We start from the raw sequence: 13,914 nt of genomic DNA, 5'->3' as shown, positions 1-13,914 counted from the left end.
TGGTAAAGGCCCTATTTTTATGAGCGTGCTTATCGACCAGAGATATACTAGGAATACACAAGATGGGGATTTTCTCAAAGCCCAGTGGAAAATACGGCCTGTGTTCAAATATTTTTTCTCATTTCCTCCCACCTGTCACCCTAGATATACTTTGAAAAAGATGCCAAAGGTAGATATTGAAATATGTGTTCTACCTGCCTTCAAGAGATTATCTTATATGCTGGGGAAGGAGAAAAATATTGGTTGTTGGTCTCTGGAGTTGTTTTTTACAAAGAGAAAATTAGGTTGCATGCTGAACAAAAAGTATTCTAGGCCAGTGGTTCTCAAAGGGGCTGGTATTGCCCACCAGGCACATTTGCCAATGTCTGGAGACATTTTTGGTTGTCATGGCTGGGGCTGGAGCCCTATCGGCATCTAGCAGTAGAGACTAGAGACGCTGCTAAACAACCTATAACGCCCAGGACAGCCCATTACAAGGAATTATTCGGCCCCCAAGGTCAATGGTGCTGAGGTTGAGGAATCCTGTTCTAGGCCATGGCTTGCGGTGTGACCTTGGATGAGTCACAGAAGCTTTTAGGCCCAGGGCCTGCCCAACTGAGAAGCAGTCTGTTTTGCAACATTGTGATGAAGGTTTGAAAAATACAGGGGACATGCTTACAAAGAAACACAAGACATCTGCACAGTTGGGGTTTGGCAGCCCCAGCAACAGGGTGAAAGAGAGTGTGCTGGCAGAGGAGGGTTTTGTTGGGATGGATCAAGATGTATTTTATTGCCTGCTCCCAACACAGCAGCAGTTTGCGCTTCTCCAAAAACTTCATCTTCCAAACGGGGTCAAAGCAGGAGCTCTTAGAATGGGGCACTGATACCAAACACCACATACATATCAGATGCATTCCAAGCCTTACAAAACACTGCAAGGGGGTCCCCTATTTCAGACGAGGAAATGGAAGTTCAGAGAGGTAAAGTGACTTGCCCAAGATCACACAGCTTCTAAGTCAGAATGCGAATTCCAGCTTAGGTTGGACTGATTTCAAAGTCCCTTTGCTTGATGTCACTGGAGATGGCATTCTGAATCTCCTAGCATAGCAATAAGTTCCTTGCTTATTGAGAAAGGTGGAGAAAATAAGCAGGGTTTCCTTATTCTTCCTTAGTTTAGACCTTCACTCTCCTTGCTTGTGGTCAGAGTACAATGCCAGGCAGGCCAGGCTCAGATGAGACAGCCCTGCTCTGTGACCACACACTCTACCTTTGGCCCAGCAAGAAAAGCAGAGAAAGTAGATTTAACTCAAGTCCTCACTCAGCCAGATTTGAACGTTATTATCCGCACAAGTCACTTATCTTCTGGACCTGAGTTTCCTAGATAATAGTCCAGGTGCAGACTGCAGGATTGTCATAAGAGTGGGTGAGAGAATATGGGTGTGAAAAAATTCTGTAATCGCCCAAGGATCATGAGAAGGTGAGACTGGGGTGGAGAATCCGTTGGACTGGATGTCAGAACACCCCAGTTCTAGTCCCTGCTCTACCCCTAACTCCCCATAAGTGTTTGGATTCTTGTTTATAGACTATAGCAGTCACTACAACAGTAGACTATTTCTGAAGTCTGCTGTTTTATCTTGAAAGTTAATGTGAATTTGGCATTCTGCTCCGTGGAGCTGTGTTTGTCTTCATATAAAAATAAGGTTTATCCTGTATGAGGTCACTGAACAAACACCAGTTTGTCATATGCCATGGGCTTGCTGTGTGACCCTGGGCAAGTCACACAGGCTGTCTGGTCTGGGGTTGCCCATCTATAAAACAGAGAAGGATGTATGCTCAGTCTGTTTCACCACGTTGCTTGGAGGAGTTGAAAGTGACAGAAAACTTCATCAAGCAGGCTGAAGCCATAAGGCCATCGATTGGGCCACAAAATGGGCAAGTCCAGAAGCAGTGCTAGCTTCAGGCACAGTTACCGTGTTTCCCCAAAAATAAGACCTAGCCGGACAATCAGCTCGAAGGTGTCTTTTTGAGCAAAAATTAATATAAGACCTGGTATTATATTATATTATTAGTATATTATATTACATTACATTATATTATATTATATTATATTAGACCGGTCTTATATTATGGTAAAATAAAATCGGGTCTTATATTAAGTTTTGCTCCAAAAGACGCATTAGAGCCAATTGTCTGGCTAGGTCTGATTTTCGATTTTCGGGGAAACACGGTAGATCCAGGGCTCTGATGATGTCCCCAGGACTTGTCTTCTGTTTTTTTGTCTCTGCCTTCCACTGTGAGGGTCCACTCTCAGGCTCTACTGAGTGGCTTATAGCAGCCCCAGGTTCTCCCTTCTCATGGGAAGAAGACGGCTACAGAATCTCTGGCCCAGGGTTTCTCAACTGTGGCCCTATTGATGTTTTGGGTGATGATTCTTTGTTATGGACACTGTCCTCTTCATTGTAGGTTTGATATCACCCCAGGCACCACCCACCTGATGCCAGTAGTCCCCTCTCCTCCTCCTCCAGGTCAGTCATGACAACCGGAAATGTCTCCACATGTTGCCAAATATACCAGGGGAGCAAAATCACCTCTCCACTTCTCGCTGTTGTAGCCTCACACCCCCTCATCCTCAAACTCAGCATAAAGTGACTGAGAGCCTTCTGGTAACTTCCAGAAAGTCCCTCCACTCTCTGATTGGATCTGCCTCAGGTCATATGCCCATGAGACAGTCAATTATTGTGGTGGGAGAGGGGATGCAACACACTGACTGACCAGGCCTGGAGCAGAAATCCCACCCCTAGGTCTGGCACGAGGCTCCACCCAGACCACACGTAGGAGTGGGGGAGGGGTGCCATAGAAACACAAATGTAGGCGTCTGGAGAGGGAATGGAGGCCTGGAGGTAGATAGCCCACTTCCTGCTCTGGGGCTCAGGGCCCCATTTCTATGTCCTTGGACATCAAGGCAGTCTGTAAAGTTCTACCCTGGGCTGGGTCCTTGAGGTCTCAGGGGGGACAGAGAGATGCAGCTCTGAACTTCTCATGTGGTTTAGGACTCATTCAAAAGGATTCCTCTGAGAAGTCATATGGCTCAGTGGTGAGGGCTTTGGGTTTACACCCCGATGCTTCTGTGCACTGATTCTGTGGTTTGGATTCTTGCTACTCGGAGAGCAGCCTGGACCAACGGCATCATCAGAGCTCAGGACCCGGTGAGAAATGCAGACTCTCCCACCAGACCTACTGACTCAGCAGCTGTAGATGAACAAGATACACAGGTGGTTCTTCTGAAGGTTCAAATTGGAGGACTGGGCTAAGGCACGTTTTGTTTCTCTTTTCCTTAGTTTCTTTACCGATCATATAGAAAATAGCCATTCTGGCTCTCTTAGGTTTTTGGGTAGAATTAGTTTACTCCCTCAAAAAACTGAGAATAGTAAATGCGCAATAAAATGTTCACTCCTACATCCTTAGATCTGCAGGACTCAGATAATCAGAACAGCACAGAACTCTTCAAACTTTTCCATCAAAGAATCCTAGTAACTCAGGGGTTGGCAAACTTTTTCTGTGAAGGACCAGCTAGTAAATATTTTAGCTTGTGGGCCATATGGTCTTGGTTGCAATTAGTGAGCTCCACTGTTGCAGTGCAAAAGCAGCCATATGGGCATAGCTGTGTTCCAATAAAACTTTATTTACAAAACAGATCTTGTTCGCAGGCTCTAGTTTACTGTAATGATCTGGGTCTAGCACGCAGCAGTCACCATAACAGCAAGGTGTCTCCGAAGTCTCATTCTGCATCTGGAAAGCTCCATTTGAATTTTGTAGCTTACCTTCATAGCATAGCTGGGTTTATTTTAATGTAAATTTTTTTCTTCCCACCAAATCTTCATAGACTCTGGGAAGATGTCCCGTGTTGATTCTCTGCCTTTTCATGCCCCCCTGGCCCACAATCGTAAGAACTTTTGCAGTCACATGCCCCAGCTGATAAGAGTGGGCTTTAGGGAACTGTCCTCCAAGGCCTGCTGGGAACGAGGCACTCTCTCCCAAGTAACAAAGGGAGAGGGGAGATTTGCTAATAGGAGCCCAGGGTGTAAGGTTGGTAGAAGTAACGACTCCTCCTATCATATGCTGCTGCTATTTAATTGGTTCCCAACAGGGAGGGAGGGGGGGCAGGTACCCATTTTGTAGATGAGAATACTGAGGCTCTGAGAGGTTAAATGACTCAGCCACTGTCAGTGGCAGAATTCAGAGCCCCAGCCCAGCCAGCGCCCTCCCATAATTAATGCCATTAATATGTGACTGAGATAATATGGGTGTGGGAGATTGCCAACATGGCCCCCAATTCTTCACCCCTCCCTATACCACACCTTTTGTTCTGTAACTTTGCAATGTCCTCCTGGGAGGAGGATGACAGACATATGGAGCTGTACTGCGCCAGCCAGACGCAGACTTGATCAGCCAACGCCCAGATGACATAGGAGTGATTCCAGCTAAAAGCAGCAGGACCACCTAACTGACCCCCAGCTGACCCCAGGTGCTTGTCATTGACTGCCACTGAGGGTTTGTGGTTGGTTGTTATGCAGCATTATTAATTATGCCAGCAGTAGCTGGTACAGCGGGTGCAAGCCCTTTGTGAACATCTGTGAGCAGTAATGCTTCTCCCAGGTTTGTCTGTCTGGGCTCATTGCCAGCCTCACGCAGGCTTGTCCACACCCCCAGCCTACACTTGCACCTCCAGCAGGGCCAGGAGAGGATTTCAGTGTATGAGGGGGTCCTTAAGATTTGGGGATTAATGGCGGAATGACATTGTTTTTAGCCACACAGACTCTGCAGTCACTTACTGCCTGGGTTTAAGTCCTCGTGTCCAATTACTCACTATGTGATCTTGGGTGAGTTTTTAAACCTCTCTCAGCCTCAGTTTCCTCATCTGTAAAGAAGGATAACTATCAGTGCTGTCACGATTATTAAATGAGATCGTGCATGTGAAGCTCTTGGATTACCTGGCCCACATGTTACCTAGTGCTCAGTACACGGTAGCCACGGCGACGGCATGAGACACACAATGGCACGCTAGTGGGTTGCTGGGAGGTGGGCTCTCAGCTCCCCAGGCCAGGCGTGCCCCTGCCAAGGCAGAGGTGGAGGTGGGAGGGTCAATGCCTGACAGCCCCCTTTCCCTCACTTCCAACCACTGATTTGTGACCTCCTGGACAAAGTCCACAAATGCTTGCTGTCACCCCAGCCAGACCCCAGGGAGTCCTTCCTCACTCCACCCTTCCCTCTCTCCTACATGCCCACAGCATGCGCTAGCTTTTGCCAGAAAGAGACGATGTAGCTGTTTTTTCATTGCTGCTTTAACAACTTACCATAAATGCAGTGGCTTAGAACATAGAAACGTATCCTCTTACAGCTCCGAAGGTCAGAAGTCCACAGTCTCACTGGGCTTAAGCAGGGTTGGTTCCCTCCGCAGGCTCTAGGGACGAATCCCTTCCCTCGCCTTTTCCAGCTTCTAGAGGCTGCCTGTATTCCTTGGCTTGTGGCCCCCTTCCTCTACCTACAAAGCCAGCAGTGTAGCATCTTTGAATTTGACTCTCTGACTCTGAAGCCCCGTTTCCGTCCTTCTGATTCCAAGCCTCCCACTTCCCTCTTATAAGGACGCTTGTGATTACATTGGGCCCACCTGGAGTGTCCAGGGTACTCTCCCATCCCACGACCCTTAAATTAATCACACCTGCAAAATCCCTTTTGCCACGTAAGGTCACACATTCGCCTGTTGTGGGGACTAAGATATGGACCTGTTTCGAAGGCCATTTATTCTATCCGTTTCAGAGAGACTTTGACTCTTGGACACAACAGTGGATCTTGTCCTCGAATCTGAGAATTCTTGTTGAATAAAACAGAACCGTGCCGTATGTTGCACTGTGTATTAGCTAATAAAAGTAGTTTGGGTAATTCAATCACATAGATTTGGGACTCGGGAGTGGGGGTGGGGGGTGCCAGTCCACATTACACGTATGTCTTGTAAATAAGTACTGAATTAGTGCTGAACTCCTGAGCCCTCTCCCTCCTTTCCATTACTGCCATGGTCGGGGCCATGTTAATTTTGGCCTGAACCATTGCAGCTGGCCTCTCTGCCTCCATGCTTGCTTGCTCCAAATCACCCTCCATGCAGCTGGCAGACGAATGCTTCAGTGTCTAAAACCCTCTATGGCTCCCTATTGCCCTCTGAATAAAGTCGCAACACCCCCTACCATGGCTATCAGGCTTTCCGGGAAGGCCCTTCAGTCACGCTCCAGCCACATCTCTTGCCTGGGACTGTCCAGTTTTAGTGCTGAAAGTCTCATGTCCTGGAAAACTACTCAGTACCAGGACCATTGATCACCCTGTCCCTGGCCTGCGCCTTATGTTCTAGCAATGCCAGCTGCTCGGAGATGGCGTTCTTGTTGAACGAGTAAAGTCTTTCCTGAGAATTGCCTCGGCATAGTAAGGTGTGGGAGGTACACCCTGATCCCCGCCTCCAGGAGCCAAAGTCTGATGGGGAAACAGGACAACTCACGGACCCACCAGAGGCAGCTGTAGCTGAGGAGGAGCTCAGAGGCCAGGGTCGGGGTGCCTCCCTCTGTAATCAGCACATTCTCAGGAGCGTGGTGGTCAGGGGACGGGGTCCCCACTTGGACTGTCCCTCACTGGACACTGGATCAGTCTCTTTATTGGCCCCACCTGCCCTCCAGTTCTCCCTTCCCGCAGCTTCTGTGGCTCATGAATTACTGGCCATCCATTCCTGTGACCTGGCCCAGCTCTTTCCTCTCTCTGGGCCTCAGTTTCCCTGCCTAATACAGTAGAAGCTTTTGCAGCTCTGACCTGCTGGGACTGTATGTGGAAACCATTGCTTTCCTCAAACCTGCATCCCCTGAGGGCTGGGCTGTGGACTCTTCCTGTACCCTCACTCTGCCCAGCAAAGGGCTGGCGTGTGGTCAGGGCTCATTAAACACTTCTCAACTCAGAGAACCCAGGCTGACAGCAGCCACGGGGTCTGCTCTGGGGTTGGGGGGCCTCTGTGGTTGTCTCTGAGCAGTGGGCATCCTCCTGTGGCCGGCCTCTCTGGAGCAGGGAGGGCTGTCCTTGGGGAGAACCCATCCTCCACCTTCAGCTGGGAGCCTAAGGACCCACCAGGCTCCTCTGTGGAGGCCAGATCAGGGCCACAGTGGTTCACAGCTGTGAGATGTTGGGGGCCAACTGTGTGTGTCCTTAACTCATACCCCCTCAGGCACCAGGTGGCTTCCTGGCATCCCCTTCCACTGGCATCTCAGGCCTAGCCAGCCTGGCTGGGGTGTGCGTGTCTCTCTCTTGCACCCCTGAAGTGGAAAGGGGCAGCCCCGAGAGAGCCTGTGCAGTGCAGGGGAGACGCAAATCAAGAGTGCAGGCAGCTTGAGGAGGAAAGAAGTTTATTGTGGTTGTGGGGATTTGCGGCCTCGGGTCCCAAGGATGAATTACAGCTGCATTTTCTGGAAGAGCAAAGAACAGGGTGAGGGGCTCTGGTGTGTGTGTGTGTGTGTGTGTGTGTGTGTGTGTGTGTCCCCTTCCAGGACATCGCAAGGCTCTACCCGGAGAGTAGGAGAAAGGCATCACGGCAGGCTTTCACAAGCTGGTCTTGCTTCTGCCCAAGGCCTCTGCACCCCCTCAGCATTTCAGATCACTATGTAATTGAGGCTCAGAACACATCTGTCCCCAGGGTGACAGCCCTCAGCCCGAGCGACCCTCTGCTACATATGGCCAGCCATGCCACCCCTCTCCTCTGCTGGGCCCTGCTCTCCTGGGGCCGCCTTTCACTTTTGGGGGGACTGATGTGATGCCAGGGATCAGGACATAAGTATTTGCTGAAGCCAATGGACGAATGGGTGGAAATGTGAATGTCGCTTTCCTTCACGGCACCTACTCAAGGTCTGCACACAGTAAGCACTCAGTACTTCTTGACGGAGTCAGTGAATGAATGAATAAGTGACTGAATGAGTGAGTGGGGAGCGAGTGAGGGTGAGGGGCTGGCGGGCGCAGGAAGGAGGGCTCGGAGGCAGGTACCCACCTCGTTGATCCAGTCGATGTAGGCGGACACGCGAGTGAAGACTGTGGGCTTCTTGCGCATGTTGCAGCTGAGCCCAGAGCCAAAGCTGACAATGCCCCTCACCTCCCAGGAGCCGTTCTCAGCCTGGCAGTTCAGCGGGCCACCGGAGTCCCCCTGCACCAGACCAGGAGGGGATCAGCTCCCAGACTGCCCTCTGAGGCAGGCTTGGGAAGCAGGGAAGTGTGTGGGGGGGCCCTCAGCCTTGGTACCCCTGTTTTGGCCTCAGGTTTTCATGGTGAGGGAGGCAGAGATGATGTGGTTTGGGCTTCCTTGGTCTCACTCTGGGAGGCCTTGGGGTATAGACTAGCTGTTGGATTGCTGTGTGATCTTGGAATCATGACAACCCTCTCTGTGCCTCGGTTTCCCTAGCTGTTCAGGTCACCCTGTCTAAGACTCTGGGAGCTGCCCAGGTAGGTGAGGATGTTGGAGAACTGGGAAAGTGAGGCAGGTGGGAGTGGGGAGAGGGGTCATGTGTTTGAAAACAGGACAGTCCCTGATTGTCCTAGATGTTTCTTGGTTCTGTGTCAGACTCCCTGAACTGAGCTGATGGCTTGAAGAAACATGTGCAGAGACTTTAATGAAGTCTTTTCTACACTTGTAAAACTCATTTATTCCTCACAGCAACGCTGCAAAGAGCTCACTATATTTCCGTATTATAGATGGGAAAACAGGTTCAGAGAGGTTAAACAGCCTGCCTTAGGTCACACAGCTACGAAGTGGAGGGACTGGGGCTTGAACTCAGATACTCATGCTCAATTCTTATGCTCTCAACACAGTGCTGGGGGCAGGGCAGGGAAGGAAGTGAGGGAGACATGTTTCTCCTAAGCCTCCTGGGCCCAGCTAGGGCTCAGTCTCCTCTCCAAGAAAGGGTACACTCATGTGGGTCTCCCCATTCCCCACCCTCCTTTGCCCTCCTCACTGCCTCCTTCTACTTGGCCACCTGGAGTAGGGATAGGGTGCAGGGCCTGGACACTTACGTTGCAGGCTGAGATGACGCCGTCACCGCCGGCACACACCATGGTGTCCCTCACCATGGCACCCCACCAGTCTTTCTGGGTGCAGGTGGCGTGATCCACCACGGGCTGCAGGCCCTGCTGCAGCTCGTCGGCAATAGGGCCGTTGGCTGGGGAAAGAACAGGTGGTGACCTGGGAAGTCAGCCCAGACAGCCCAGGCCTACAGGGAAGAGAGGGCTGGATGGGGCTGGGACAGGCCCCTGGTGAGTTCTGGCTAGACTTTGTGCGAGCTGCACACATGCCTTTAACGGAGAGAGACGGAGCCAATGGGCCCAAACTGTTTGGATCAGAGACCCCCTCTGAGGGTGGGGAAAGGAGAGCAGGCTGGAGGCAGAACTAATCATAGAAAGCCCTTTGAGGCAATTTCTCTTTAATTTGGATTCTGGGGTTTTAGTTGTCATTCGTTCCCTTGTAGGTCTCTGCCTTTGGTGTCTCACAGTAAAAGGTCTTTCTCACCCCAAGATTTCCCAGTATGAATCTGCATTTTCCTCTGAGTCTTCTGTATTTTTTAAATTTGCATTTAACCTTTTAATTCTGCGGGACTTTATTTGGGCATAGGATATACTGTAAGATCAACTCCCCAGCCCAAACGGTTTGTTTAGTTTATTTGATACGTAGTCACTTATATGGCACTTAGTATGTGCTAAGCCCTGTTTTAAGCACTTGGCAAATGCTAATCCATTTAAGCTTTACAGCACCCCTTCTACGCATTTGTTGGTGTGTCTGCTACATGCTTTGTGCTTAATAAATACTAGCCGTTATGACTACAAAGTGAAAAAGATCTGAGGATGTGTAGGCAGAAAGGAAAAGTGATCGGCAAACGGGGGTGGGGTGCTTATTGTGGGAGCTGCTTCCTTTAGAAAGCGCTTGGATTTGACAGGGGCTGTACTCACTCCAGAGGCGGCCCCAGCCGGTGACATAGCAGGGGTAGTCCTGAGACAGCAAGGAGCCCTGCGCAGGCAGGCATGCCACCTGGATGGTGTCACTCATCTCCACGGACTCCGCCAGCTTGATGAGGGCAATGTCATTGCTGGAATTCAAAGTGGAGGTTTGAATGGGCGAGAGGTCTTGGCCCCCCAGCCAGTGCTGAGACGCCTGGGCTGTGAATTGAGAGTCAGGCCAAGGGTGACCCAGGGGTCCTTCCTAAATATCCTGACTGACAGAGATGTCAGAGGACAGATCATCCACCTTCCAGGGACTCTTGGCTAATGATGGAGATGGACGGGGTTTCTCTCTCCACTTAGCATTTTGCCACTTTGTGTAAAGGGGTCATGTGCTGACTGTTCAGGCTAAGAATGGGGTCCAGGGGCTCTGCAGCTCCGTCTCAGGACCCCTCCTTCTTCTGTGCTTCCCCCAGGGGCCGTGAGATGGTCAGCTGGGCACTCACCGCACCAGGAAGGAGTTCCACTTCTCGTGAACAAAGATGGTATCCACGCCAACGAACAGGGAGCCTTCCTCATCGTCCACTACCAGGTTGTTCTTCCCCAGGGCTACTCGATAGGTCCGGGCGTTGCTGAACAGAGGAAGGGGACTGGGTCAGGCGGGGAGAGAGGGAACTGGGACCTTTGGTGGCCCAGCTCTGTGGCCACTGTGGGGATCGTTTAGGGGAAGAGAGCGTCCATCCCCATTGACCCTTGCCAGGACACAGGGTAAGGACCTTGGTCTTGGAGTCAAGTCTACTTTGACTCCTAGGTGGGTAGCCTCAGGCCTCAGTCCCCTCGCCTAGAAGGTGGAGATAATACTGGACTTCACCTTGCAGGACTGCTGTGAGAATGAACTAGTCTAAGCCACCAGCGCTTCTTGCCTGCACTGTCTTGCCTGCACTCGCCTCCTCCTCTCCCCTCATACACTCTGCTCCTGCTATGCTGTTATCCTCATGACTCCTCAAACATACCAAGTAGACTCCCTCCTCCAGGCTTTTGCACTGGCTGTTCCCTCCCCCTGGAGCACCCTTCCCGCCAGACTGATGATTTCCTCCCTTACTTCCTTCAGATACCCCCTTTTCAGAGACACCTTCCCCGGCCACCTCATTTACAATAGGATCCCTCGTTCTTTTTATTCCCTTCTAGACTTCTTCTTCATTGCTGTTTGATATGTTATATATTTACTTGTTTAATGGTCTGTTGCTTTGTCTTCCACTAGAATAGAAGCTTGCTGAGAGCACGGACTATGTCCTCACTGCTGCATTCCCTGACACATAGTAGGTGCACAATAAATACTGTTGAACGGAGAAGTGAAAACTGAATTCCTGGCTATAAGTAGCTTATTTAGTCCGGTGCCTGTGTGTGTAGTAGGTGCCCAGTAAGAGCAGCCATCAGGCTCCCGCTCCAGGTGTTATCCCCGTTCACCTGATGCAGTGGGCAGCTGTGAGGACGAAGTTGCTGGCGATCAAGGTGCCACCACAAGTGTGCCTCCATGTGTCATCCTTGAGATACTGGAGGGAGATCTGGAGGCGGGTGTGGAAAGGCCATGTGTCAACCCCCAGGGACCCTCACCCCACCACCCTCCCCACCCACCTCCCATCCCTGCAGCAGCACTTACCTGCCAGGGCCAGCTGTGGGGCCTGGCATTGTCTCCTCCCACCACCCGGGATGATAGGTTGGGCAGGAAAGTGGGAACCCCGCAGCTGGAGGCTGGGGGAGACACGAGAGGAAGAGCACAGGTGAGTGGGGCTGGCATCCCCATTGGTGGAATGATGGGGAAAGAGCACAAACTTTGGGGCTGGGCAGACATGGGTTCAGATTTCACTGCATGACTTTGGGGGAGCTATCTAGTGCTCTGGGACTCAGCTTCCCTTTCTGTGAAATGGGAAGAATAGCACTAACCTGGTGAGTTTGTCCTGAGAACTAAATTAGACAAGGTCTATAAAGAGTTAAGGGGAAGGTCTGGTACAGAGGGAATGCTTCGTACACTGGAGGAAACAAAAGGTGGCTGGCATGTTGTGAGTGCTCGGGTATATCTGTGTCCCTCATGCTTACCTTGTTGTCCCTTTTTAGGCCATGACATAATGGGGGTATGTGAGCACTGGCTCCACAGAGTTGTAGACTGTCATAGCTGAGAGCTGCGTGGAGCAGGCAGAGCAGGTGCTCCAGTGAGACAGACCCAGACTCAAATTCTGGCTCTACCATTAACCAGCTATGTGATCTTGGGCAAGATAAGAGACTCACTGGGCTCCAATGTCCTTCTCTGTAAAGTGGAGGTATTAATAGGCCTTGCCTCTCAGATTAGCTCCTGCATGGCAAGGACTTAGCACAGTGCCTGGCACATAGTAGACACTCAATAAACAGGAGCGGCTAGCTATTATTATTACTGCTGTTGTTGTTAGCTAGAAGGACTCTTAATCAAGTGCTTTCGTTTGCCAAAGGAGCCAGTGAGATTTAGAGAGGTGACGTGGCTTGTCCATGTCCTGCCCAGAGTGAGTGACATTCAAGCCAGCCTCCTTGACTCCTAATCTGGGAGAAGGCCACCAACATGGGGGAGTAATGGGTCCCCAGGGGAGAGACGCCAACGCTGAGAAAAGTAGGCCCCAACAGTCCCTGGAGTGACTCAGGATGAGGCATCTATGGTGTCTCCAGCCCACACTCAGTGCTGTCCACACGTCTTCTCTAACCTCACCCTGGGAGGTCAGATCATCAGCTCTATTTTACAGATATGGAAACGGAGTTGCCAAGAAGACGAGTGGTCAGCAGTATCCGAACTCATATTGGACCCCTAAGCTCCTTTCCTGGAGCCCCGAAAAGCAGAGGGCCCCCTGCTCCAGTCCTTGCCCTGGGGTCCAGCCTGAGCTTACAGCCCACAGGCTGTGGCTGATCCCTGACCCACAGCTTACCACAGGCCAGGAAGGCGGCGAGGACGGTGAGGCCCAGCATGGTTTGTGTGTGGTCAGGACCGAGTAGCTGTCGAGGTGGGCAGGGGCACACTTATAGGCAGGAGTGGGGGTGGGCCCACCGGTCAAGGCTGAGCTACCCCTTGGAGAGAAATCTGTTCTGATAAGGCCCTTTCCCTGACCTTGGGTGGTTACTGTTTAATTTGGGCAGGAGATAGGGCTGGCTCGAGGCATGGATTTCCCAGGTATCCTGAGATAGAGCAAATTCGGAGGTTTGAAGGTTTTGGGGGTCCCCACCACTCTCCATGGAGTGTGTTCTCCTCTCCCCGTAACTCATTCTTTTTAGTTATTTTTTTATTGGGCACCTACTATGTGCCAGGCATTATGCTCAATGCTCCTTGTGTTCACTTACTTCTCCCAACAGCGTGAAGTAGACACTCTTATCCGCTCATTAAAGAGGGGGCAGCTGAGGCTCAGGGGTCAGTGAACGTCCACAATGATACAGCTGGGCAACAGCTGAACCAGGATTTGCAGACAGCACTTCTAACACCAGCCTGCGGCTTCAAACTACTGCAAATCACTGAGTCTTTCTGTCTTTATATCTTCATCTCTTTCTTTCCTCTCTTTTTATTGTTTCCTTTCTTTTTCTTTTTCCCTCATTCAACTATTAGTGTCTGGGCTTGCGGCTCCCCTGCTCTCCAGCACCTCCTTCCTGGGCTGAAGATGGAGACTGAGGCTTGGGCAGCCCCTGGAAGGTTCCTGGTTGGCCAAGTTCCTACCTGGAGCCATCTCCCTTGTTTCCTTGTAAAGGCCCTCAGTCTCTCCATCTCTAAAATGGGCGAATAGGACCAGATGTACTCCTAGGCTCCTTTCGACCCTAAGGATCTATGATTTGAACATCAAGGTCAAGTGGCAGGTCTGGATTCATGGCACTTGGTTGGTGTCCAAAGCACTGTGTGCCTAGAAGTTCTATCCCAAGCCTCGGCAA

The 13,914-nt window shown here is 50.9% G+C and overlaps 1 protein-coding gene across 1 annotated transcript; it reads right to left on the bottom strand.

Annotated features, from left to right (window-relative positions):
* Nucleotides 1-7,395: 7,395 nt before the first annotated feature.
* CTRC (chymotrypsin C) lies at nucleotides 7,396-13,084 on the bottom strand. Its single transcript, XM_088790156.1, has 8 exons — nucleotides 12,930-13,084; nucleotides 11,642-11,733; nucleotides 11,449-11,546; nucleotides 10,488-10,613; nucleotides 9,994-10,130; nucleotides 9,064-9,209; nucleotides 8,048-8,200; nucleotides 7,396-7,472 (listed from the first exon to the last, which is right to left on the bottom strand). Exons 1-8 carry the CDS (start codon nucleotides 12,967-12,969, stop codon nucleotides 7,458-7,460), a joined length of 807 nt encoding a protein of 268 aa, XP_088646282.1. The 5' UTR covers nucleotides 12,970-13,084; the 3' UTR covers nucleotides 7,396-7,457.
* Between the last annotated feature and the right edge of the window lie 830 nt (nucleotides 13,085-13,914).

Source organism: Rhinolophus sinicus, chromosome 14, assembly GCF_057876585.1.
Source record: "Rhinolophus sinicus isolate RSI-liver-muscle chromosome 14, RSI-T2T, whole genome shotgun sequence".
Taxonomy (NCBI): Eukaryota; Metazoa; Chordata; class Mammalia; order Chiroptera; family Rhinolophidae; genus Rhinolophus; species Rhinolophus sinicus.
Note: the sequence above shows the minus strand (reverse complement) of the source record. Positions and strands in the feature narration are given on the sequence as shown.

Coding starts and splice junctions, on each gene's coding strand:
- CTRC (XM_088790156.1), bottom strand. CDS start 12,969: ATGCTGGGCCTCACCGTCCTCGCCGCCTTCCTGGCCTGTG. Junction 11,734..12,929: donor CGCCGCCTTCCTGGCCTGTG/GTAAGCTGTGGG, acceptor TGTCTCCCCCAG/CCTCCAGCTGCGGGGTTCCC. Junction 9,210..9,993: donor CGGCTGGGGCCGCCTCTGGA/GTGAGTACAGCC, acceptor TTCTTTCCCCAG/CCAACGGCCCTATTGCCGAC.